Below are 27,723 nucleotides of genomic sequence, written 5' to 3' on the forward strand. Positions count from 1 at the left end.
TGCGGATGTCCGTCACTCAGGTCACTGAAGACGTGGAACTGCAGATTAGAGCCTTACACCGAGAGAGGATAGTCTTTTATGTTCTGCCTTCGTTATCTCACACCATCCTCTTGGGCCTGCTTTGGTTAAGAACTCATGAGCCTGTTTTGGATTGGCGCTCTGGGGACATCCTGCGTAGGGGACAGTCCTGTCAAGCCGAGTGTCTGTCTGCCTTTCAACCGAAGAACGTCAAGCTTTCCGCTCCAGTCCCTACAGGATTACCTTCGGCCTATTGGGCCTTCGCGGACGTCTTCAACAAGAAGGAGGCGGAGGCTCTGCCCCCGCATCGGCCCTATGATTGCCCGATCGACCTGGTCTCTGGTTCTACTCCACCCCGTGGTCGGATCTATCCTCTATCTTCCTCCGAGACCCTGGCCATGACCGAATACATCCAAGAGAACCTGGCCAGAGGTTGTATTCGCAAATCATCTTCACTGGCAGGAGCAGGGTTCTTTTTCGTCAAGAAGAAGGATGGTTCCCTTCGTCCCCGCATTGAATACCGGGGTCTCAACGATATCACCATCAGAAACAAATATCCGTTGCCTCTCATTCCGGAGCTATTCAACCGTCTACGGGGAGCACGAGTCTTCACTAAACTGGATCTCCGAGGGGCGTATAATCTGATCCGCATTCGCCCCGGAGATGAATGGAAGACCGCCTTCAATACCTGAGACGGCCACTATGAATATTTAGTCATGCCCTTTGGCCTGTGCAATGCTCCCGTGGTATTCCAGGAGTTCGTCAACGACGTCTTTCGAGATCTTCTCTACTCCTGTGTGGTGGTGTATTTGGACGATATCCTTGTGTTCTCTGCGGGCCTGGCTTCCCACAGAAAATATGTTTGCCAAGTTTTACTACGCTTAAGAGAGCAGCGTCTCTACGCCAAACTTGAGAAGTGCGCCTTCGAGCAGTCGTCCCTGCCATTCTTGGGATACATCATTTCTGACTCGGGTCTCCGCATGGACCCTGAAAAAGTGTCCGCCATGCTCAAATGGCCACGTCCTCAGGGAGTCAAGGCGATCCAACGATTCCTTGGGTTTGATAATTATTACCGGAAATTCATCCAACACTTTTCTTCTCTGACCGCTCCTATCTCCGCCTTGACCCGTAAAGGAGCCAACCCTCACCTCTGGTCCTCAGAGGCTGAAGATGCTTTTCTGTTGTTGAGATAAGCTTTCACTTTCGCTCCCGTCCTACATCTTCCTGAAATTAACAAGCCATTCATTCTCGAGGTGGACGCGTCAGCCATAGGAGCCGGGGCAGTTCTTTCCCAGAAATATTCCTCCGGTCGGCTACTCACCTGCAGTTTTTTCTCTAAAATGTTTTCCACCCCCGAGAGAAACTACACTATTGGTGACAGAGAGCTACTTGCCATCAAGTTGGCTTTGGAGGAGTGGCGGTATCTCCTGGAAGGAGCTGTTCATCCGTTTAAAATCTACACCGACCACAAGAATCTGGCATACATCCAGTCAGCACAAAGACTTAACCCCCGACAACCCAGATGGTCGCTGTTCTTTGCCCGGTTCGATTTTGAGCTTCATTTCCATCCCGGTGACAAGAATCTGAAAGCTGACGCTCTATCCAGGTCTTTTCTGGTCTCCAATACTGAGGAAGAGCCATCACACATCGTAGATCCTGGTAAAGTCATCATGGTTGCACCCATTAACCTGACTTCTTTGCCGCCCGGTAAGACCTTTGTGCAAGAGAGCCAGAGAAAGCGAGTGTTACACTGGGGTCATGCCTCCAAGCTGGCCGGCCACATGGGTCTCAAGAAGACACTCCTCATCTCTCATTTCTATTGGTGGCCATCTCTTCATCAGGATGTCCGAAGTATTATCGCCTCCTGCCCGTCGTGTGCCAGAAACAAAGTTCCTCGGCATCTACCGTCTGGTCTCTTACACCCACTTCTGATTCCTTTGGTCCCATGGCAACACATCGCAATGGATTTTGTTACTGATCTGCCACGATCTTCTGGTCACACCGTCATCTTGGTTGTGGTGGATCGATTTTCCAAAATGGCCCATTTTATTCCGTTGCCAGGGTTACCCTCTGCACCTGAATTAACAAAGATTTTCATCACCCATATCTTCCGGATTCATGGCTTCCCCAAGCATATCGTTTCCGACAGAGGGGTGCAGTTCACCTTGTGGTTTTGGAGGGCCCTATGTCGTATGATGGAGGTAACGCTGGATTTCTCCTCTTCCTACCATCCTCAGACTAACGGCCAGGCAGAACGAACAAATCAAATTCTTGTGACCTATCTCCGGCATTTTTCCAATGCTCACCAGAACGACTGGTCCAACCTGCTCCCATGGGCCGAATTCACCTACAACAATCATTACAGTGAGTCCTCCTCCAAGTCACCCTTCTTTATTGTCTACGGGCAACATCCTTTGCCGGTACGTCCTGTCTCGGGTGTGCCGGCGGCCGATCTTCTGACCGAGGAGTTCTCCAGGATCTGACAGGAGACCAAAACCGCGCTTGATCAGGCTCAAGGCCAGATCAAGAGACATGCCAATAAGAGACGCCTGGATTCCCCACGGTACCAGCCCGGAGATAAAGTATGGCTGTCTTCTAAGTTCGTCCGCCTGAAGCAACCCTCGTATAAACTGGGTCCTCGGTATATAGGTCCGTTTGAAGTCTCGGCTCGTATCAACGACGTGGCCTACAAGCTGAAACTTCCCGCTTCGCTCAGGATTCCAAATTCTTTCCATGTCTCTCTCTTAAAGCCTGTCGTACTTAACTGCTTTCACCCCACCACCGGCCGTCCTCCTCCGCCTGTATCTGCACAAGATGTCTTTGAAGTCAAAGACATTCTCGCAATGAAAAAGTCCAGAGGTAAGACCCTCTTCTTAATTGATTGGAAGGGTTTCGGTCCTGAGGAGAGATCTTGGGAGCCTCGGGAAAACATTCAGGCTCCTCGTATCTTGGCCAGATTCTTTTCCGGGCTTAAGAAGAGGGGGCGTAAGGAGGGGGGTACTGTCACGCTCACCTCCTCCCCGGCGCCTGGCACGCTCACCTCCCCGGCTCTGGTCCGCTCTGCGGCGTCTGCGGCCGCTGTCCCGACCGCCGCTGTCTCTGCTACCTCTGCCCGGGTCTCTCCATCTGCCGATGCCGCGGCTCCACCACTTGCGGCGCCTTCGGTCCCCACCGCCTCTCGTGCCTCCACGCCGTCTGGGCCTCTCCGGCGCGTCCGCTCCTCTCGCTCCGCCCCCTCTGCTGGCACCTGTCAATCATCCTTCCTGCGGCCGGCTCCTGCTCCTTCACACAGGCATACTGCTAGATACGCCCCCTAGACCTGGCGTCCTATCTCCTGGTCCCATGGTTCAGCTGCACTCTGACCAGGAAGTTCTCTAGCATGTCCTATATCAGGCAGTCTCACCCTATGCTCACTGCCTGACTATCATTTGTGGTATTGGGTCCACACGCTCCTGCATTCCTCTTCGTACCTGCGCTGTCTACCTCTCCGTGGCCACCACTGTTCTTCCTGTTTGTGACTTTCCTGTGTTCCCTCCTAGATCCAGTCCATTCCTGCTTCCATCCTCCTGCTCCTGTATCTTGTCCTGTACCGGTTCCTGCCTCCTGCCAGTCTTGTCTGCCGTCCACCACCATTCCCGCAGTCTCAGCAGCCATCCCTGTGGCCGTCGTCATCTCTCATCTGGTCGCCAGTATTTCCCTGCCTGCTTACTTACCCGGCTGTTCCCAGGTATCAGCTTCCGCGGTGATAGTCTCCCTTGGGTCTGCCCCTAACGCTCCCTGTATAGGGGTGGTCCACCTGGTTCAGCTCGCCCGAGGGAGGTTCGTCGTCGCGGTCCTGAGGGTTCACTCCAGAGGTCCCCAATCTCACAGAGAGTTTATTACACAATCAGCGAGAATTCCATTGTGTGACTTATATTTGGCATTTTTCACAAGCTTTCCCGTCTGTAGGCTCGATTTCTAATTTTCTATTGTCCCTGAGCTAGTGGATGTAGACTTGTTGCTATGATGTCTCCCATAAACAGAGGTGGGAAAGCAGGAATCCCTACATCTGTGTGTAATAAGTATCAAATGTTCAGAAGCAGCAACAGCATCAAAGACTTTGATATGGCAGTACTGAGTGGTGCAACTGTGAATCCAGCTCTGAGGTAAGATAAAACATCGTGCAAAAGCAGCACTATCTCTTTGTGTCACTCTAATTTTTTTCACTCTGCTTCCCCTCTTTTCAATAAATTTCAATAAGCAGGTTCTGATCTAATCCATCAGTGAGCTGGCATTATCTTATTTTGAAATAGGCAGATTTTACCTGCATTTCTGAGTCAATTATGAGTTCAGGCGACGCGGGATGAGAATATGACTCATAACTAAGTGAAGAAAGAAGCAGATTTCTCTGATAAGATATAATAAATAGTTTCTTATATTCTCTTGACCTATTGATTTATGTATAGTTTGCTGAAAGGACAGAAACCATTTAAGAGGAACCTTTAAGTTAAAGTTGACTCTCCATAGACATTAATCTCCACTCGTTTGGTAATTTATTGGAGTGTGGCTGCAAGCAAAGTCATAACACACGTTGTAAATAATTGGGAAAGGGGAGCAGTCATGCATTTTATCATCCACCTCCAGCAAATGGGTCTGCTGGATGGTTTTGTCCTTGTTAATTCACCCAAAAAGGTTTTGATGTGCTGCATTATCCAATTATAACCGCTGGCGGCTCTAAATGAAACAGATATCCAAAAATAGTTACGCATTTTTACGGTGAAATACAGCTAGATTTTCCACTGGGGGCTGGGTTTTACATAACATGAACAAGCAACACAATGTGAGCAAACACTGTTGTTTGGCATTTTACAGAGAGCACAAGTCAAGATGATCGAGTCCACCCGGGAGACGATTGTCTGTTTCCATCAACCCTACTTACCGCATCTCACAGCCATCAAAGCTGGAAAATCATCCTGCCTTTCTTATATTAAGTTTAGATTGCTTAAGAAAATATGAAATGACTACGGTATATTCTTTCTGTGTAGGGGGTTATTGACAATTATGTATTTCTTGGAAGCAAATTTTTGCAGCATTACACAGATAGCTTATGACCTAGATCACCAGCTGGCACCGGCACTGTACTGAATAGACATAGGAGCCAATTTATCTTGTGGAGTAGAAGGTGCCAAATTTTTGAATCCACCCCATAGAGATAAAGGATACAATTCTGTCTGTCTACAGTCTCCACTAGAGGGAGCTTAGAACTTTAAGGAGCAGATTAATTCTGACAGGACATACTGGTGCAATTACCTCCAAGATTGGACAGTTATGAAAAGGGTACCCTACTACACTGTGGCAATTTATATATTACACTAAGCTAATTCTCTAACCTAACCCAGCTTTTATGCGTCCATACAGAAATATAGCTTTTAGGGAAGCCTATCAGTGTTCCCACACAGTACAATATCCCTTTCATGGCTCACACAGTGCCCTCCCTCCCACGCAGTATGATACCCCCACCGGAAATTGCATGATGCATAACAGCTTCACCCCCACAAAGTATAATATCCCCACAGTGTATTCCCCAACACAGTATGATGTCCCCACAGTACATTCTCCTCACAACCAGAATGATGTCCCCACCGTACATTACTCCATACAAATTATGATATCCCACAGCATATTCCTTCACACACAGTACATTCCTCCACACACAGCATGATTTCCCCACAGTACATTTCCCAACACACTGTATGTCCCCACAGTACATTCCTCCCCACACACACAGTATGATACCCCCACAGTACATTCCTCCCATGCATATGATATCCTGACAGTATACTCTCACCACACACAGTATGATGCCACCACTGTACATTTCCCTTACACACAGTATGATGTCACCACAGTACATTCCTCCCATGCATATGATATCCTGACAGTATATTCCCCCCACACACAGTATGATGTCACCACTGTACATTCCTCCCACACAATATGATATTCTGACAGAACATTCTCACCACACACAGTTTGATGTGGCCACAATACATTACCCCTACACTGCCATGCTATGACTGTTCGTGATTGGAGAAAGGGAACATGAACCATCCCTAGGACTGGGGACCTAGCAATTCCTGCTCACAAAAGGTAACTCTAAAAGTGATGAGGTTTGGGACACCAGCCGTACTGTTCTTCTGTTATTCCCTAAAATTTCCCCTCCCCCAGGAGGCCCAGGACAGAAATGCTAGTGTATCAACACATAATTAAGACAGGGATAACAGAAAGCAACAAACATACAAACACTCACCAAAGGTAGAGAGGTATAAAGGGGAAGATAGCAATGTACCAACCAAATGAGAATAGGACAATGAGGAAAGCTTGCACCTAAGAACAGCACTCAACAATCTGAAGTAGTAACAAGGATCTCCAAATCAGCACAACATCTGCAAGTAGCAAGGAAGCAAAGCTTTCACTGGCAAGGAAGAGAAGGTCTGGCCAGGTTTTTAAGGAAGAGGTATTGACCAGATCAGAAGCAGCCGAAATGTAGATGCATGTTTCTGAATAGCATAGAAAGGGTCATTAACCGCTTCATCAGCAAAGGAAACCAAATCCATGTAATATGGGACACAAACACATAGGCTTAATGGAAGATCTGCGATTCACAATATGAGGCTATCTTCTAACCCCAGATCTCATAGGAGGATGTGATACACTCATGACATACATACAGTATGATGTTCCTAGAGTACATTCCCACTATACACAGAATGTGCCCATAGTACATTACTCCTACACACACTATGATGTCCCCACAGTATATTCCCTCTACACAAAGTATGATGTCCTAACAGTACATTCCCCCTACACACAGTATGAGGTCCCCACAGTACATTTCTCCACACACAGTATGATGACTGTACAGTACATTCCCCTACACAAAGTATGATGTCCCCACATTACAGTCCCCCAGCACTCAATATGATGTCACCACACATTTTCCCTACACACAATATGATGCACCCACAGTACATTCCCCTGCATACAGTATGATGTCCCCACAGTACATTCCCCCTACACACAGTATGCTGTCCCCACAGTATGTTTTCACCACACAGTGTAATGTCCCGACAGTACATTCCCACTACACACAGTATGATGTCCCTACAGTACATTCCCACTACACACAAGTATGATGTCCCCACAGTACATTCCCACTACACACAGTATGATGTCCCCACAGTACAGTCCCCTATAAAAGTATGATGTCCCCAGAGTACATTCTCATCACACCCAGTATGATGTCCTGACAGTACATTCACCCACATACTATGTGATGTTTCCACAGTAAATTCCCCCTACACAAAGTATTATGTCCCCTCAGTACATTCCCCCTACACACAGTACTGTATGATGTCCCCTCAGTACATTTTCCCTACACACAGTATAATTTCCCCCAGTACATTCTCCCCACACAGTATGATGTCCCTACAGTACATTCTTCCCACACACAGTATGATGTCCCTACAGTACATTCTCCCCACACACAGTATGATGTCCCCACAGTACATTCCCCGACACACAGTATGATGTCCCTACAGTACATTCTCCCCACACACACAGTATGATGTTCCCACAGTACATTCCCCGACACACAGTATGATGTCCCTACAGTACATTCTCCCCACACACATTATGATGTCCCTACAGTACATTCTCCCCACACACAGTATGATGTCCCTACAGTACCTTCTCCCCACACACAGTATGATGTCCCTACAGTATATTCCCCCCACACCCAGTATGATGTCCCTACAGTACATTCTCCCCACACACAGTATGATGTCCCCACAGTACATTCCCCGACACAGTTTGATGTCCCTACAGTACATTCTCCCCAAGCACAGTATGATGTGCCTACAGTACATTCTCCACACACACAGTATGATGTCCCTACAGTACATTCTCCCCAAGCACAGTATGATGTCCCTACAGTACATTCTCCCCAAGCACAGTATGATGTGCCTACAGTACATTCTCCACAAGCACAGTATGATGTCCCTACAGTACATTCTCCCCACACACAGTATGATGTCCCTACAGTACCTTCTCCCCACACACAGTATGATGTCCCTACAGTATATTCCCCCCACACCCAGTATGATGTCCCTACAGTACATTCTCCCCACACACAGTATGATGTCCCCACAGTACATTCCACGACACACAGTTTGATGTCCCTACAGTACATTCTCCCCACACACATTATGATGTCCCTGCAGTACATTCCCCCCACACCCAGTATGATGTCCCTACAGTACATTCTCCCCAAGCACAGTATGATGTGCCTACAGTACATTCTCCCCAAGCACAGTATGATGTCCCTACAGTACATTCTCCCCACACACAGTATGATGTGCCTACAGTACATTTTCCCCAAGCACAGTATGATGTGCCTACAGTACATTCTCCCCACACACAGTATGATGTCCCTACAGTACATTCTCCCCACACACAGTATGATGTGCCTACAGTACATTCTCCCCAAGCACAGTATGATGTCCCTACAGTACATTCTCCCCAAGCACAGTATGATGTCCCTACAGTACATTCTCCCCAAGCACAGTATGATGTGCCTACAGTACATTCTCCACAAGCACAGTATGATGTCCCTACAGTACATTCTCCCCACACACAGTATGATGTCCCTACAGTACATTCTCCCCACACACCGTATGATGTGCCTACAGTACATTCTCCCCAAGCACAGTATGATGTCCCTACAGTACATTCCCCTACACACAGTATGATGTCCCTACAGTACATTCCCCTACACACAGTATGATGTCCCTACAGTACATTGGCCCCACACTGAACAAACACACACATCTATTGACTGTGTCTCCACTGTCAGTCGCATGACTTGAAAATGTCACGTGACCTAAAGGTCCTTTAGTCTGTCCATAGACTGAACAGTGTAATAGGGATCCTTTGGTTTTCTACTTCACAGTTATATTCAACTATATTTGTTCCTGAGACAGCAGGACAGCTCCTCAAATTCAGGACTGTCCTGCTGGATGTGGGACAGTTATGAGATATGTTGATCCATCTTATGTTGGGTGCGAATATACGGAGTGGGCCCAGGAGTTTTACACTGTGCTATACAGCCAGCACCTACCACTAATGGCAGCAAACGGCGATCGCCCTGATCACTTATTTAACCGATTAATTGCCGTTGTCAATCTCTGACAAATCAAATGGTGTGGTTGTGTTTCACAATCTTTCTGGTACCCATTGGCCCTTTTTATGAGGTTCAAGATGAGCCGATGAATTGTCATGGTGCAGGAAGCATAATGAATTCCCCCATTGCCAGTTTGGATCAGTCATTTTACTTTATACTGTGATATTATAGAATTGCGGTATATAGTAAAAGAAAAAGTGGCCCAGATGGGAAAAGTCTTTTTAAGGTGGCTATATGGGATTAAAATGTTGGAATAACCCACTGATTTTGGCTTTCTGGGTGACTGTGTAATGTGTTTGAAGGCGTTCTAACATTATTCATGGCAATTGTTTGGGAAAAGGATTGAATAGTTGGATTTCAACATGCCCAATCTTTTGCTGTCTGGGATCTAATAATAATAATAATAGTAATAATAATCTTTATTTATATAGCGCCAACATATTCTGCAGCACTTTACAGTTTAACAGTTCCAAACATAAGTCATAAGTAACAGCGTTAACAATACAATAATTAAAACACAATAAGACGACCCTGCTCGTGAGAGCTTACAATCTACAATGAGGTGGGGGAGATACAAAGTACAGGTGTGTATTTACAATGATGGTCCACCCATATTGAGGGAGTGAAGGATGGATGGAGATAGTGAATGGGCTACACATGCTCACTTACACATAGAATGACTGTGATTAGGGAACATGATAGGCCACTCTGAACAAATGTGTTTTGAGGGAGCACCTGAAACTACGCAAATTGTGGATAATCCTAATTTCTTGGGGTAGAGCATTCCAGAGGATTGGCGCAGCACGGGAGAAGTCTTGGAGTCGGGAGTGGGAGGTACGGATTAGTGCAGAGGTTAGTCGAAAGTCGTTTGCAGAGCGCAGCGGTCGGTTAGGCCGATAGACAGAAATGAGGGAGGAGATTTAGGGGGTGCTGCACTGTGGAGAGCTTTGTGGGTGAGAACAAGTACTTTGAATTGGATCCTATAATGAATGGGCAGCCAATGTAAGGACTGGCGAAGAGCGGACGTGACCGAGTACCGATTAGCCAGATGGACGATCCTGGCCGCTGCATTAAGTATGGACTGAAAAGGGGATAGTCGAGTAAAGGCGAGGCCAATTAATAGAGCGTTGCAGTAATCCAGGCGGGAGTGGATCAATGCTACAGTGAGGGTTTTTGTTGTTTCCATGGTGAGAAACGGGCGGATTCTAGAGATGTTCTTTAGGTGTAAGCGGCAAGAGCGGGCAAGAGATTGTATATGGGATGTGAAGTAGAGATTGGTGTCAAACATAACACCCAGACAGCGTGCCTGCTGCCGGGGTGTTATTGTGGTGCCACCCACTGAGAGGGAGATGTCAGATTTAGGGAGGTTAGTAGATGGCGGAAGCAGAAGAAGTTCAGTTTTGGAAAGGTTGAGTTTCAGATAGAGAGTGGACCTGATGTTTTAGACTTCAGACAGACAGTCACTGGCGTTCTTTAGTACAGCGGGGGTAAGGTCGGGGAATGACTTATATAGTTGTGTGTCATCAGCATAAAGATGGTACTGAAATCCAAATCTGCTGATGGTCTGTCCAATTGGGACGGTGTAGAGAGAGAAGAGAAGGGGGCCAAGGACTGAGCCCTGAGGTACCCCGACAGTGAGAGGAAGAGGAGATGACGTGGAGCCAGAGAACAAAACACTGAAGGAGCGGTCAGAAAGATAGGAAGAGAACCAGGAGAGAGCAGTGTCCTTAATGCCTAGTGACTGGAGCCCAGAGAGTAGAAGATGGTGGTCAACAGTGTTGAAAGCTGTGGATAGGTCAAGAAGAATGAGCAGAGAGTGGTCACCGTTACGTTTTGCTGTCAGAAGGTCATTGGTCACTTTGATGAGTGCAGTTTCAGTCGAATGTAGGGTGCGGAAGACGGACTGTGAAGGGTCTAGGAGGGAGTGAGTGGAGAGGTAATGGGTAAGGCGGGAGTAAACTAGGTGCTCCAAAAGTTTAAAGATGAAGGGGAGATTGGAGACTGGTCTGTAGTTGTTTGTGCAGGATGGGTCGAGAGCGGGTTTCTTTAGTAATGGAGTAACGATGGCGTGTTTGAAGGTGGATGGGAAAATGCCCGAGGAGAGGGAGAGATTAAAGATTGCAGTTAGGTGAATTGTGACGACTGGAGAGAGCGACTGGAGGAGATGTGAGGGAATGGGGTGGTAGTGCATGTGGTCGGTCGAGAGGGAGAGAGGAGACTGGAGACTTCTTCTTCTGTGATGGGATCAAATGTGGAAAGTGAGCCAGGCGAGATGCAGGAAGGGATGGGAGTCACAGCACTTGGTGGTTTGGAGCAGATTTCCTGACGGATATTATCTATTTTTTCTGTAAAGTGGGAGGCCAGGTCGTCAACACAAATGTCTGTGGGGCTTGTGCTTTTGGCCTGAGGAGAGAGTGAAAAGTGTCAAAAAGTTTCTTGGGGTTGTTGGCTAGTGAGGAGATCAGGGTGGTGAAGTAGGTCTGTTTGGCGAGGTGAAGGGCAGCGTTATAGGTTCTTAACATAAATTTAAAGTGGATGAAGTCTTCTGTGGGCAGGTTTTTCTCCATAGGCGTTCAGCACTCCTAGAGCATCGCTGGAGAAGTTGAGTTTGCAGTGTGAGCCAGGGCTGTTTTACTCTTTGCTTGGAGGTTCTGAGGGTGATGGGAGCTACTTGGTCAAGGGTGCTTCTAAGAGTGTTGTTGTAGTGATAAACAGCCAGTTCAGGACAGGAAAAAGAGGAGATTGGGGACAGTGATGAGTGTAGGGAGTCTGAAAGTGTCTGAAGGTTAATGGCTTGTAGATTTCAGAATGTGTGGTAGGTAGGAGTGAGCTGGGGTGGGTGAGGATTTGTGAGCATGAAGGAGAGAATGTTGTGGTCAGAGAATGGAAGTGGTGAGTTATTTATGTGGAAGATTGAAGAGAGCCAGACAAAGACCAGATCAAGGGTGTTACCGTCCTTGTGTGTTTCAGAGGTTGAAAGCTGTGAGCGGCCTAGAGAGGTGGTTAGTGATAGAAGCTGGGATGCAGATGTGGAAGTAGGGCTGCTGATGGGGATGTTGAAGTCTCCCAGGATAAGAGTTGGTAGTTCTGAAAAATGAATTGCGGCAGCCGGGCTGAAAAAAGGGGTCAAGGAAGTGGGTGGCTGAGCCTGGGGGTCGGTATATGACCGCTACTCTGAGTGAGAGGGGACGGAAGAGCCTGATGGTGTGGACTTCAAAAGAAGGAAATGAGAGTGGTGGACCGGGAGGGATGACCTGGAAAGTGGATTGTGGGGACAGGAGTATGCCGACTCCGCCACCATGTCTGTTTGTGGGTCTCGGGGAATGAGAGAATTGTAAGCCACCATAGGAAATGGCAGCAGGAATCTGCTTATTCCCTTCTACACATGCATGCTCACCTGAGCCAAGTGTGCATGCGTATGAAGGGTTTGGAGGAATACAATCAGCAGAATGTGTGACTTTAGTCTCAGTAGGGCATTGATCTGTAGATACAGAAAAAAAGAATATGTTTGATTTACTGCTTAATTACATACAGTAGGTTGAAAAAAGACACAGGTCGATTGAGTTCAACGTTTTTCGACCAGTTATACATTCTCGATCACTAGATTATTAATATCTTACAGTGCCATTTACTGTGAGAGATTGTGTCTACCATTACTAGCTCTTGTGGTCGGGCATTCCACAGTCTGACTGCTCTAACTGTAAAGAACCCTTTCCTATTCAGCTGTCAGAATCTCCTTTCCTCCACACGTAGGTTATAGAGTAGCAACGGAAGGGTTAAACCAGTTTCAAGGAGAAGATCCCATATTACATTTACTGTGAAACCAGTAAGTCACTCCAAACTTAAACTTTTGCAACATAGTGGAAGTTCTCAGGCAAAGTACATAACACTAAAAAACATCCTCATTTATTCCACATTTAAATAATTTATACACAGAATTGCAATTCAGAACACAAGTTGTCATCTTATCAAGTAATAATTCTTAAGTAATCAGCCCTTAAATCTTTAAGTAATTGAACTGCCTGTAAATAGAATCACTTATCATAATTACTCTCTTCTATTACATTGTAATCCCCAAAAATGAAAAACAGGTCCCACCTGTAGAGAAGGGAGAGACACATAACTCAAGTGATTAAGTGGTGTGCGTGTCATTATAATGAGGGTTTATGAAGTCTGTAACACTCACATATAAAACGGTACAAATCTCTATTACAATGCATTGCAATTATGCTGTAGCGGAATAGTATACTGCATTGGACTCAGCTACCAAGTGATGCCATGATATCATAAGTGGAAAAGCCCTTTAAATTAAACATAGCTTTTGTTTTGTGACCACACAGTGCAATATTATTTTCTTCACTTTTCTTTCTATTTTAGATAATTTGTTCAAACCAAAGGAAAGAACAATTTCAGAAAAGGAAATGCAACAAAGATCCAAAAGGTATAAGACATCTCAAAGTAATATCGCATTACTGTGGTCATTGGATGAAATTCATTTTCTTTATCTATTATAGCTGGATGATATTCTGGGAGGTTAAAAAGAGTTAAAAAAAAACCCAGGATTTTGTGATGATTATGCTATATGTTTCTATATATGGTCACTAAAGTTGAGCAAATTTTGCAAAATTCGGTTCAGGTTATGATATATTGTATTAGGCCGGTTTCACATTTGCGTTACAGGCCGCAGCGCCTGCCTGCGCAAGGCTGCCGCTAAGCCCCGCCCCCTGCTGCGCCTCCGGCAGTAGTTCCGCCTCCGGGCGCATGGCGCTGCATGCGTCATGCGTCCCCTATCTTTATCACTGAGGACGCAGGCCGTGCGCAGTATGCGTTTGGCGGCGCCTGCGTCCTTTTGACAGGTTGCGTTTGGCGCTGGTTGGCACACCGTCAAAAGGACGCCTGCGTCCTCAGTGATAAAGATAGGGGACGCATGATGCATGCAGTGTCATGCGCCCGGAGGCGGAGCTACTGCCGGAGGTGCGACAGGGGGCGGGGCTTAGCGGCGGCCGTGCACAGGCAGGCGCTGCGGCCTGTAACGCAAATGTGAAACCGGCCTTTGCAATATTCGCCGAACTCAGCCGAACGTCATTGGAGTCCGTAGGACTGAAGTAGAGTGGATATGTTCGGAACCGATTATCAAAAATAAATTTGGCACGAATAGCATACCAAAATGGAACGAATATGACAAATTCGGATTTGGCGGTCGTTTCCGATCAACTCTAATGGACACCCAGTAGTTGTGATTAGAATTGAGCGAATATGTTCGGATGCGATCACCGAATCCGAATTTGCCATATTCATGCCATTTTGGTACTTTATTCGTTACGAATTTATATTTGATGATCAGTTCTGAACAAATTCGCTCAACTCTAGTCCCATAAACTCCAATGACGTTCGGCTGTGTTCGGCAAATGTTGCAAATGCAATATTCGCCGGCGATCGTAATCTAAACCACATTTTGCAAAATTCGCTCAACTCTATTTGTGATGTGAAGTGCAGACTTTTGAGAGTTTTGCCAGCATGTAATGGTAATGTGTTCAATTTGTTCTTTGAGAAATTGGAGTTAATCGCAAGAGTTGCCAAAAGGAAAAGGTTGATACATCTGCAACTTTCCGTTATTCAATTCAGTATTTTCATATAAAAATGGCTTCCAGAATTCATTGTAAAAATTCATGAGTCCTGTTTTCCCTACCCACAATGAACAATAAGTTTTCCTGTATGAGTGTGTATGCCGAGGGAGCTGTCAATCACTTGGTGTGGGCTATGGAAATAGGACCTGCATATATATGTTCACGGAGTGACCAGGGGAAACAGAACTCAGAGGCGTTATCTATGAGTGGGTGGAAGAAGCAGGAGTCACAGACATTCTCTGTGAGTGGCTGGAGAATCAGGACTCAGATGCTCTCTAAGTGGTTGGGGAAGCAGGAATCACAGATGCTCTCTAAGTGGTTGGGGAAGCAGGAATCACAGATGCTCTCTAAGTGGTTGGGGAAGCAGGAATCACAGATGCTCTCTAAGTGGTTGGGGAAGCAGGAATCACAGATGCTCTCTAAGTGGGCAGGGGAAGCAGGACTTAGACATTCTCTATCAACAGTGGAGGGAAATACTTTACAAGTGAGCATGGAAGAATGTCTCACAGGCTTTATGGGTAAGCAAGATTCACAGAAAATCTTTGTGTAAGCGTGAGATTTTCGATAAGTGGGCACGGGAAGCAGGACTAAGACATTCTCTATGAGAAGGAAAGGAAATCTTTACAAATGAGCGGGGGAAGCAGGTCTCACAGGCTTTATGGGTGAGAAGGGGGAGCAGGACTCACAGAGAGTTTTTGAGTGAACGAGAGAAGCAGGATTCACAGATTTTCTATAAATGGGCAGGGGAAGCAGGAGTCACAGATTTTCTATAAGTGGGCAGGGGAAGCAGAAGTCTCAGATTTTCATTCTCTTTGAGCAGTGGAGGGAAATTCTTTACAAAAGCGTGGGGAAGTACGCTCTTAGATGTTCTCTGTAATTGGAAAGGCGGGTCTGAAATTTTTTTTTCCACCACACTGGCACTTATTATACCACAAATCTATATCTGCTCATAGGCAAAGATCTCAATTTCTGACTCACAAACAGCAAAAGTTGAGACAATATTAGTAAGAGGCGAGTTCCTCTTAGTAAATTTTACTCCAATGTGCTATGATCCACAACTAGACAAACCATTCTTAGGCTACTTTCACACTTGCTTTTTTTTGCAGCACGTTTTTCCCGCAAAAAAATGCATGGAAAAAACGCATACAAACGCATACAATTGCTGCGTTTTTTTCAAGCATTTTTATGCACATGCATGAAAAAAACGCAGCGTTTTTATGCGTTTGTATGTGTTTTTAGTGCGTTTTTACCGTGTTTGCGTTTTTTTCCAACATTAGTTGGCCCCTCACACTAACCCAAACCATGACTTTACTAACCCTAACCCTAACCCTTAACCAAACCATACCCTAACCCTAACCCTTAACCAAACCTAACCCTAATCCTTAACCAAACCATACTAACCCTAACCCTAACCCTGACCCTAACCCTAACCCTTAACCAAACCATACAAACCCTAACCCAAACCCTAACCCTAAACTCTAACTAACCCTAAACCCTAACCCTTAACCAAACCAACCCTAACCCAAACCCTAACCCTAAACCCCCTTAACTAACTCTAAGGCTGGTTTCACACTTGCGTTTTTTTTTCGCGGTATTTTAGTGCTAAATAGCGCATGCGTTTTTTTCCTATACTTTGCATGGGATGCGCTTATGTGCGCATACACATGCGTTTGTACGCGTTTTTCCGCGCATGCGTTTTTTTGCGGTATGCGCTCGGGCGCACAAAATGCAACCTGTTGCATTTTTTGGGCGTCCGACTTGCCTAAAAAAAACGCATGCGCGCGCAATGCGTTTTTTTACAGCAAGACACCCATTATAAGTCTATGGTGAGCATATGTGCGCATTGGCATGCTTATGTATGCGTTTTTTTGCACATGCGTTTTTTTTTTACCATTAGTTTAGACAATGGAATTTAGGGGTTTGGGTTAGAGTTAGGGTTAGTTAAGGGGGTTTAGGGTTAGGGTTAGGGTTAGGGTCAGGGTCAGGGTTAGGGTTAGGATCAGGGTATGGTTTGGTTAAGGGTTAGGGTTAGGGTCAGGGTCAGGGTTAGGGTTAGGATCAGGGTATGGTTTGGTTAAGGGTTAGGGTTAGGGTCAGGGTTAGGGTTAGGGTTAGGGTCAGGGTTAGGGTCAGGGTTAGGGTTAGGGTCAGGGTCAGGGTTAGGGTTAGGGTTAGGGTTAGGGTTAGGGTTAGTAAAGTCATGGTTTGGGTTAGTGTGAGGGGCCACCTAATGTTGGAAAAAAACGCAAACGCGGTAAAAACGCACTAAAAACGCATACAAACGCATAAAAACGCTGTGTTTTTTTCATGCATGCTCATAAAAATGCTTGAAAAAAACGCAGCATCTGTATGCGTTTGTATGCGTTTTTTCAATGCGTTTTTTTGCGGGAAAAACGCACTGCAAAAAAAAGCAAGTGTGAAACTAGCCTTACTCTAAAAAAATGCATGCGCAAAAAAACGCATACATAAGCATGCCAATGCGCACATATGCGCACCCATAGACTTATAATGGGTGTCTTGCTGTAAAAAAACGCATTGCGCGCGCATGCGTTTTTTTGAGGCAAGTCGGACGCCCAAAAAATGCAACAGGATGCATTTTGTGCGCCCGAGCGCACACCACAAAAAACGCATGCGCGCAAAAACGCATACAAACGCATGTGTATGCGCACATAAGCGCATCCCATGCAAAAGATAGGGGAAAAAAGCATGCGTTTTATAGCGCTAAAATACAGCACAAAAAAACGCAAGTGTGAAACCAGCCTTAAACACCAAAATTTCCCATGTAAAATTTAAAACAAAAACATATAACCACTTCTCGAACTTGCAATGTATGAAGCGTGGAGTCTGCTGGCATTCATGTGACATGGTTATTTCTCGTGAGCTCTGCCGCCTCAGTGACCACCGGACGGCTGCAGAGTTCTGTTGGATGGAACTCCGTCAGATGAAACTGTGAATGTTGCAGCCCTTCAGTGGCCGCTGATAGGCTACAGTCCTCATGTGGCATAACGTCTCATGGGAACTGCAATGGATTGTATACGGCACTCATAAAGTCATTGGAATAGGTGCTCAAGTAGGGTATCCATCCCAATATCAACATGATTTATTCATCAAGCGGAAATCAGAATATATAATAGGTTCTCCTATTAACGCTAACCGCTACACCGGGCTACATTTACCAGTCTGATTATCAGACCCTCGGCACTGGTAATTTTCCCTGTGCTAGGACACGTGGTTCCCTAAACAAGCAGCATACAATTTCTGGTGGCGGTCTATACCCAGACCAAAAACGTTTAATTGATCACTGTATGCAAAATAAATTGGAACCTTTTTTTCAACACAATACATTTTGAGTGCCAAGTTTTTCAAGTTTTTTACTTATAGTCACATGGGCACTGGCGGACATGCAGCAACATTGCCTGGATTAGCCTATGTCTGGCAAGTGAGTATAAGTTTTTTCATTTTTTTTTTTACTTGGGGAACTTTAGCGTACTGGACAAACCCTTCAAAGCCTGAGATATGAAATGCCGGTCTTAGTAAATTTGTGTTAATAAGTAAGGAACTCTTGACAGCTCCTTTAAGCCAACATTCCTACTACATTACTTCCAGTTTTCTGCTCTTGCTTTTTTGTTGTGCAATAGGGAAACCGTGAACGGTAAATGAGAGGGACATTGCTCATTTATTAATGAGTTTCCTAATATATAGACTCATCTGCACTGTATGTTAGTCCAGTCTCTCAGCATGTCTGTACATTATATTGATGGCAATTGTGCATTGCCTTATTTCACGTGGGGTGATGCTGTAGGGGAATTGATCACTTGCTACTTGTTCATAGCAGACTAAGCTTTAAAAGTTCTCTTCTGCATAAATGTATGAATTTTACCTCTCGGGAGCCTATAGGCACAGTTTTTCTAACCGGTCTTTTCTCCCCCAGAGCTGCCCATAGGGACATGACTATTGTGCCCACAGGTTAAAATCCAATCCTGATCCCGTTCTTCTCCTTCCTGTGTAACTAGAAAGACACAGACCTCGGATGTTGGATGTGGAAATGTTGCAGTCAATTGGTTCTTACATCAGTAAGAAGCTTAAACTTTCCAATTCCAACCCAAGAGATAAAATATGTCTCTTTATTCCGCAGATTCAGTAGAAGATTGAGAGGGGTTTTGTTGACCCGGGGCGAAGAATCGGTTGATTTTCTCTTTATATATTGCAGGAAGAGCAGCAATTTTTCAAATGAACAGATACATTTTACCTGAAGTGACTTTCCCGTTATGTTATCGCCATGTCAAGCTAATAAGTCTAGGATAGGCTTGGGGGATCTTTCTGCTGATCATTTGTCTTCTTCTCTGATATTTTTATGACCAGCCAAACAGTGTTGTTTAAATCTTGTGCTAACCAGGGCGTACAAAGATGTTAAAAGGCTTCCTGTCTGCTTTTCCAGTGCTTTATATCACATCCTATCATTTCTATTGACAAGGATGATTTATGGTCATGGCCTGGAAGGCAAAGAATTTGATCCTCGGTTATATCTCGGGATGGTTTGGTTCATTGTCGGAACAGCAATTCTACCTGAACCCTGGTGCTTTAAAGGGATTTCCAAATTTAAAAATGAGTTGAAAGCGCTGCAGCCAACCGGTGAGCTCAGCGACTGGGAGTGGCTCGCGCCATCTATTCAGGCAGAGCTGCTGCACTCACATGAAGTCAGTGCTGCAGACAATAACATACCAGAAAACCCCTTTGCGTAAAAAAAAAAATATCACTAAACATGTCCATTTTCTTTAAATTATGGGCAAAGAACCTCCAACTAGAAGTCTAAGTTTAAAGTTTTGGCACCCAAAACCAAATCTGTAAGATGGCCCCCAATGTAGTAATGTATAGTTCTAGATTATTTATAATTCACAGTGCCATGTGTTGTGAGAAAAGCCTCCGGCCCTATGAGTCCTGTGATACTGTCTGCCATTACTACTGTCACAACTCTGTTGTTGGGTGACCAGAGGCTCCTTCCCTGTCTCTAACGCTAGGGGGCACCCTAGCTCACCCCACTCCCCGGGTTACTTCTGAAGGTGAAGATGCCGGGACCACGTACCTTGCCTTATCTCCTGAATTTGCCCTCCGTCTGTACCCTTCCCCCACCCAAGGAAGAGTAGAGTAACATGGCAACGTAGAACGCCAACCAGACAAACAAGGAAACACAAACAGGGAAAATAAAAACTACCAGGCATACAAATATACATTCACATATAACAGAGGAATGCACCACGGAGTGGAGGATGGGGTAAAACAAAAGTAGGAGAAAAAAGGGAATTGGCACACTCACTAAACCAAGCAATAGTCACAGATACGTCCACCAAATGCCTAATCTTATACCCACCAACTACTATCCTCCCAGCCATGCAGCATAATCTAGCTCTGATAGATGTATGTCAGTCAGGAGCCAGATTATATAGGGGATTGGAGTGGCTAACCGTGCTCAGGTGAGAGCCCTAACACCCAGGGCTCTCAACAGAGTGAATTAGCCCCTGAACTGCCAAAAGAAATTGACACCATTTAAAATGAAGGTGACATGCTTCTATTCAGTGCAGGAGTAGAGGGAATCAGACGCTGCGGTCTTCTGGCTCCTCTCTGTCGCGGTAACACCGTGACAACTACCTCTTGCAGTAGGGCATTCTACGGTCGGACTGCTCTAACTATAAAGAACCCTTTCCTATGTAGCTGTCGTATTTTATTTGTCTTTCCTTCTCCCTCCAGTCCTTTTGCAAGGTCTTTGGAAGTTATAAATCATGTGCCAGTCCTTTGTATTGACCATGTATTTACACATATCAATGAGATCTTGATGCCTTGCTATGTGGAATATGGGTCTTTGGACTCATTAAAGGGGCTTCCAATTTTTTTAAAAAGTGGTCCCCAAAAGCTTTAATACTTTTAAAATAACAAACAGAGCAGATACTCACTGTCCTCAAATCCAGTGCTGGCTCTCCACCCTGCTGTCCTGATATCTGTGTTTTATATGCAGCGGTGATGTGTGCTGTTGATAAGATGTCACCACTGTATTTTATATTTTATATTGCATTAATGATATATGCCAGTCGCGGGGCATTGAAGGGAATCATATACAAGGGTTGTTATGTGTCCCCAAGGATTTGTGTGGAAACATACTGAACCCCATTGTAAATGTGGACTTTGTCAAGCTATTTGACAAAGTCAAATTTAGGAAAGCCTGGCATGTGCTTTTACTTTTGGAGAGATCTGTAGGAAGGTAGTGGGGCGGATTTCTCCCTCCATCGGGGGTCTTGTATGTGGCCTATGGCCACAACTCACATTAAGGGTTGGGTGTGTCAGTCAGTATTGATTTCAAGCAGCAGAGCACGAGGTTCTCTGCATGCCTGTCTGTGTGAGGTTGTACACACATCAGAGCCATAGACTTGAGCAAAGCCATTACCGCACCCACGAGAGTTATACGGTGGTGCAGTCGCCCACGGTATCAGAAGGGATATGGATGTTCCGGGTGCGAGTCGTATGATAAATATTTGAATTTATTTTTGCAAGTTGGCAATAAAGACGTTTAAGTTGAACTTCTTTGCATCACTGTCTCATTACCGTACTGACGTGAAAACCGCTGCCTTACACATCCTGTATGATAAGCATAAGGTAACTGTGTGTCCATAAGTTTAAATAAATGTAATTGGGGTGATACATACAATACATGTGGGTTTTATTATACATTGTATGTTAATCATCCATCTATCTGACCTAACATGTAATAAATAATTCATGATGACTCTACGTCAAGCATATGGCAGCTTTACCTGAGATCTCACATAATAACATTGCGTCACTGTAACATGTTGCAGAATCTATAACAGCTTGCCTGAAGTAAAGAAGAGGAAAGAGGAGGAAGAGAGGAGAATGATAACACAGAGCAATAGAGCGCGAGCCCAGCTATTCAAAAAGGTAAAACCAGGTCCCACTAATGACATGTAGTGAGTCAGTGACGCAAATCTGAGGTTTAAGATTGACTATTTGTTTTGTTTTGTTCTAGAAAATCCTGGATCAAGTCCTACAACGAACCTCTGATTGAATTGTCCTCGTGAAATGTTGGCTTATCGTTATTATATTATTAAAGGGTCTGTGTATGAGATTTTTGACTGCATAAATCAGTAGTACAAGCAAATTTAGGAAACTTTGCAATATGTCTTAAAAAAGAAATTATAGCTTCTTTCTCCATTTATGAGCCGTTTCTTCATCACTCTCATCTCATTTTGAACTTATCATTCACTGTGAAGAACCGCTAAAATCTGTCAAGACAAGATAAACTGACCATCTCTCCAAGTGGTTAGATTACAGCTGCCTTTTGAATTCTATGTAAAGGGTAGGAGTGGAGGGTGAAATTGAGGCAAAGAGAAACACACGTGTAGTTCTGTTGTATGGAAAAGAAAAAAAGGGATGGCACTCACCGTTCTGAAGACCCGTTGAACCGGGACCCGTTGAAGCGCAGTTGGCGTGAAACGGCTGTTGTCCACAGTTCACACACCTCTCCCGAGCCTATGCTCTTTATCTGAAAATAAATTCACTTCTTCAGAACGGTGAGTGCCATCCCTTTTTTCTTTTTCATACAATGTAGCCATGCATGTCTTTCTTTTGATTGAGCACCCGTTCTGTGGGTAGCTGGCGTACAGCCCAGGTGTGTGAGTTTGTATCGCACTATAGTGCACATCAAGGTGGCAGCAGTGGTGCCGAATTTTCTTCTTGGACACGTATAGTTCTGCACAGGGGCGTATCTAGGGGGGGGCAGCCGGGGCAGTTGCCCCGGGCGCAGCCAGCAGGGGGGCGCAGTCGGGCCGCCTAATGCAGCGGTCCGCAGTGTCCTCCTTGGCGGCTGCGTTCTGCCGCCCCCCCGGCCTGGGAGTCGGCGGTTCTCTGTGTCAGCTGTCAAGCTGACAGCCGGCGCAGAGAAGGAGCGCGTGCCGGCTCCCAGGGAACAATTGTACTGGCGTCTATACAGACGCCAGTACAAATGAAGCTCTGACCGCCGGGCCAGAGCGACGTCAGCAGCGTGACATGTCATGTGATCACGCTGCTGACGTCACTCCCCGGCGCCCAAAGCAAACGCTGGTGGTAAGTGTGCTCCTCTGTGGAGCTGAAGAACCACCGAAGATGGGAGATGAGGGGGAGTTAATGAGTGGAGATGGGGGGGATTTGTAGAGGGGATGGCGGTTAATGTGTGGGGGTATTTAGAGTGGGGATGGGGGTTAATGTGTGTGGGGGTTAATGAGTGGGGATGCCATGGGGTTAATGTGTGGGGGGATTTGGAGTGGAGATGGGGGTTATTTAATGTGATGGGGGTTAATGAGTGGGGATTGGGTTAATGTGTGCGGGGGTTAATGAATGGGGATGGGGTTAATGTGTGGGGGCGTTAATGAGTGGGGATGGGGGTTAATGAGTGGGGATGGGGGTTAATGTGTGTGGGGGTTAATGAATGGGGATGGAGGTTAATGTGTGGGGGGATTTGGAGTGGAGATGGTTATTTAATGTGTGGAGGGATTTGGAGTGGTGATGGGGTTAATGAGTGGGGATTGGGTTAATGTGTGCGGGGTTAATGAATGGGGATGGGGGTTAATGTGTGGGGGCGTTAATGAGTGGGGTTGGGGTTAATGTGTGGGGGTATTTGGAGTGGGGGTGGGGGGATTTGGAGTGCTGATGGGGGTTAATGAGTGGGGATTGGGTTAATGTGTGGGGGGATTTGGAGTGGGGATGGGGGGTACTTAATGTGTGTGGGGGATTGGGGATGGGGGATTTAATGTGTGGGGAGATTTGAGGACACAAAATAAAGAGTATGTATGAGGAAACAGTATGGGGGATTGGTGCAGACAGTATGGGGAGCGAATGGGTTAATGTATGTGGATGGACACAGTATGGGGAGTCAGGGGTATGTGTGAGCAGACAGTATAGAGAGTGAGGGGGTAAATATATGAGGAGACAGTATGGTGAACAGGTGGGATGCTAGAGGGGAATAGTGTGAGGCGACAGTATATTGCAGATATTTTTATTTAGGAGCATTATAATGACACTTCTATCTTTAAGGGCGTCGTGTGGAGATTTGCTGCAGAAGACCGGAGAAGATGAACGTCTACAGAGACGAGATGTGGATGAGAAAACTCATCATGGGGTCTAGAAGAAAAGGTGACTGACTGCAGAGATTACGTCATCTATAAGGTACCTGGATGTAAATGTTATTTGTGCTACTGACTTATTCTCATGTTTTTATTTGTTAGGAACATTAAAGGGGTTGTCCAGGTTTGTGCTGAGTCTGCTGTCATTCTATGTGACTGCAGACTTCTGAATTCTCACAGTGCTCACTGAACGCTGTTAGGATTCTCTCGTGCCGGTAATTTACATACATGTGGTCACATGCTGACTAGACATGTGTGGTCTCACTCAATGAAAATGGACAGATCGAGGCCGGGCACGTCTAGTCGGAATGTGGCCAGAAGTATATAAATCACATACTTGTGCTGACATGACTGTACATCGGCAAGGGAGAATCCTAAAAGTGTGCAGTGCATTCGTTGTGAGAATTCAGAAGCTGCAATGTCAGGATTCAGCTCTGCAGGTTGCAGTAGTCATCTTTAGGACACTTCACTCATATGCGATTTTCATAGGTATGGTCCTGTGACAACGAGCTTCTCTTCATACTTCTCTCAGTTTTTTACTGAACATTGAGAGCATTAGGAAGAGCAGCTCGCAGGTACATGGCTAAGTGTGCAAGTCGCATATGTACTTGGGCGGGGGGCGCCGAACTGAATTCTTGCCCCGGGTGCCAGAAAGCCTAGATACGCCTCTGGTTCTGCAGCTTACTAGTAAGTGCTTATCTCAGTATAGTGCTGGATTCACAGCTATAATGTTCAGCACTTCTGTGTAATATCCTCTATACTGCTGTTGCTGCTTCTGAACATGTAATATAGAGATGCGAGAAGGAATGTGTGATGTGTATAGGAATTATCAAAGCAGCTAATCTCCACCCACTAGCTCAGAGACAATTGAAAATTATAGATAGTCTGCAAAAGGGGAAAACTACTGAAAATGCTGGAAACATCATTTAATAGTCAGAAATCGTACTATTTCTCAAGTCCATACACAGAGCAGTCTGTTCTGAAAAAGCCTTTAATATATTTTGATACATATTTATAGCAAAATGTTCTGCATTTTTTTAATACACAGCTCCAAATACCATTCATATATACATAGGGTGACATGACTGACTTGACTGTCATCCATCACAACTAGATTGAGCTTAATATATACAGTTTGCAGTATATCCTTTACAATGTAAATACTGTGTTAGGCCCCTTCACACGTCCTGATATTTATGGTACTGGAAACACCTGTGTCCATGTGAAACTTACGTGTAGCATCCGGGTTCTGCATCAGTGTGATACCTACAGGTGCCTGGGAGAAAGCAGTACAGTTAGCGCTGTGCCAGGTGCTGAATGCAGTTTTCATCATTGTCGCCCCTACGATCAGCATTATTTTCTTAACCAGCTGAGGGAAAGCCGACAGTGGCCAATAGCCATAAAGGCTCCCAGCGTATTGATAACAGCTCACAGCTCACACGGACACAGGTACGCGTCACACTAATGACACACGGATATCCTCCGTGTGTCATCACTGTGCTTGTGTGCTGATGTATTGCGGACCCTGCTGCAAGCAAATAACGGTCATATTAACGTCCAGAGGCCTTAGGAGTACTGTTTCTTCTTCTGGAGAACACACCTCCATTTCTCCTTGTGGAGAACCAGCTTTCCCATTTCTCCTTATACAAAGTCAGCTTTCCCAATTTTCATTGTAGAGAGGCAGCTTTCCCCTGTTCCTCATTATGGAGGGCTGGCTTTCTCCAGCTTCACCTCGTAGAGAGCAAGCTTTCCCCCATTTCTCCTTGTAGAGAGTCAGATTTCCCATATTTCCTTGTATACAGCCAGCTTTCCCCAGTTTCTCCTTGTAGAGGGTCAGCTTTCTCCATATTCTCCTTGCAGAGCTTCACCATCTCCCAGTTTCTCCATGTAGAAAGCCAGCTTTCCCCAGTTTCTCCTTGAAGAGGGCCAGCTTTCCCCAGTTTTTCCTTGTAGAGAGCTAGCTTTCCCCAGTTTCTACTTGAAGAGAGCCAGCCTTACCCAATTTCTCCTTGAAGAGGGTCAGTTTTCCCCAGTTTTTCCATGTAGAAAGCTATATTTCCCTAGTGTATCCTTGTAGAGAGCTAGCTTTTCCCAGTTTCTACTTGTAGAGAGCCAGCCTTCCCCAATTTCTCCTTGTAGAGCTTCACCATCTCCCAGTTTCTCCATGTAGAAAGCCAGCTTTCCCCAGTTTCTCCTTGAAGAGGGCCAGCTTTCCCTAGTTTCGCCTTATAGAGAGCTAGCTTTTCCCAGTTTCTACTTGTAGAGAGCCAGCCTTCCCCAATTTCTCCTTGTAGAGGATCAACATTTCCCCAGTTTCTCCTTGTAGAGAGCTAACTTTCCCCAGTGTCTCATTATAGAGAGCTAGCTTTCCCCAGTTTCTGTTTGTAGAGAGCCAGTCTTCCCCAATTTCTCCTTGTAGAGGGTCAGCTTTCCCAGTTTCTCCTTGTAGAGGGTCAGCTTTCCCAGTTTCTCCTTGTAGAGGGTCAGCTTTCCCCAGTTTCTCATGGTAGAGGGTCAGCTTTTCCCAGTTTCTCCTTGTAGAGAGTCAGCTTTCCCCAGTTTCTGATTGTAGAGGGTCAGCTTTCCCCAGTTTCTCCATGTAAAAAGCCAACTCTCCCCAGTTTCTCCTTATATAGGGTCATCTTTCCCCAATTTCTCCTTGTAGAGAGCTGGCTTTCCCAGTTTCTCTTTGTAGAGAGCCATCCTTCTCCAGTTTCCCCTTGTACAGGGTTAGCCCTTCACATGTAGAGGGTCAGTCTTCCCCAGTTTCCCTTTGTAGAGAGCCAGTCTTCCCCAATTTCTCCTTGTAGAGGGTCAGCTTTCCCCAGTTTCTCCTTGTAGAGGGTCAGCTTTCCCCAGTTTCTCCTGGTAGAGGGTCAGCTTTCCCCAGTTTCTCCTTGTAGAGAGTCAGCTTTCCTCAGTTTCTCATTGTAGAGGGTCAGCTTTCCCCAGTTTCTCCATGTAGAAAGCCAGCTCTCCCCAGTTTCTCCTTATATAGGGTCATCTTCCCCCAATTTCTCCTTGTAGAGAGCTGGCTTTCCCAGTTTCTCTTTGTAGAGAGCCATCCTTCTCCAGTTTCCCCTTGTACAGGGTTAGCCTTTCACATGTAGAGGGTCAGCCTTCCCCAGTTTCCCTTTGTAGAGAGCCAGCCTTCCCCAGTTTATCTTTGTGGTGGGTCAGCTTTCCCAGTTTCTCCTTGTTGATAGTTGTCCTTCTCTAGTTTTCCCCTTAGAGAGCAAGCCTTCCTCAGTTTCTCCTTGTATAGAGTCAGAATTACCAGTTTTCCTTGTAGAGAGACAATTTTCCCCAGTTCTTCAAAATTTTCCTTGTATAGAGCCATCTTTTTTTCAGTTTATTCTTTTATAGAGCTAGCTTTCCCCCACTTTCTCCTGGGATATAGCATTCTTACCCCAGTTTCTCCTTGTAAAGGGTCAGCTTTCCCCAGTTTCTCCTTGTAGAGAACCGGATTTACCCAACCAGCATTTTCCTATATCTCCTTGGAAAAATCCACCTATTCCATTTCCTCTAATAGAGCAAGTTTTTTTTCCTTCTGGAGAACTAATTTAGATAACTTTTTTTTTTACCAGGGAGGACTGATTGGCCTAAAAGTCTCACTACATCAGTTAGCGGTCTCCACAAAAAATAAGAGTACCCTCTAATCCTCCATCAAATTCCCTTGACTGTGATAACA

The 27,723-nt window shown here is 45.6% G+C and overlaps 1 protein-coding gene across 2 annotated transcripts in view; it reads left to right on the plus strand.

The window, feature by feature from the left end:
- The window catches only part of CUNH10orf90 (chromosome unknown C10orf90 homolog), a 187,919-nt gene extending 165,919 nt beyond the window's left edge, over positions 1-22,000 (plus strand). For both annotated transcript variants that reach the window (XM_073552758.1, XM_073552759.1), the window contains 3 exons: positions 13,616-13,679; positions 21,714-21,813; positions 21,902-22,000. In XM_073552758.1, coding sequence (XP_073408859.1) covers positions 13,616-13,679; positions 21,714-21,813; positions 21,902-21,940 — 203 coding nt within the window. In that variant the 3' untranslated portion in view covers positions 21,941-22,000. The remainder of the gene's footprint in view (positions 1-13,615; positions 13,680-21,713; positions 21,814-21,901) is intronic.
- The last annotated feature ends 5,723 nt before the right edge of the window (positions 22,001-27,723 follow it).

This window comes from Dendrobates tinctorius, unplaced genomic scaffold (assembly GCF_039654945.1).
Source record: "Dendrobates tinctorius isolate UK_male_01 unplaced genomic scaffold, ASM3965494v1 ptg000196l, whole genome shotgun sequence".
NCBI classification, from domain to species: Eukaryota; Metazoa; Chordata; class Amphibia; order Anura; family Dendrobatidae; genus Dendrobates; species Dendrobates tinctorius.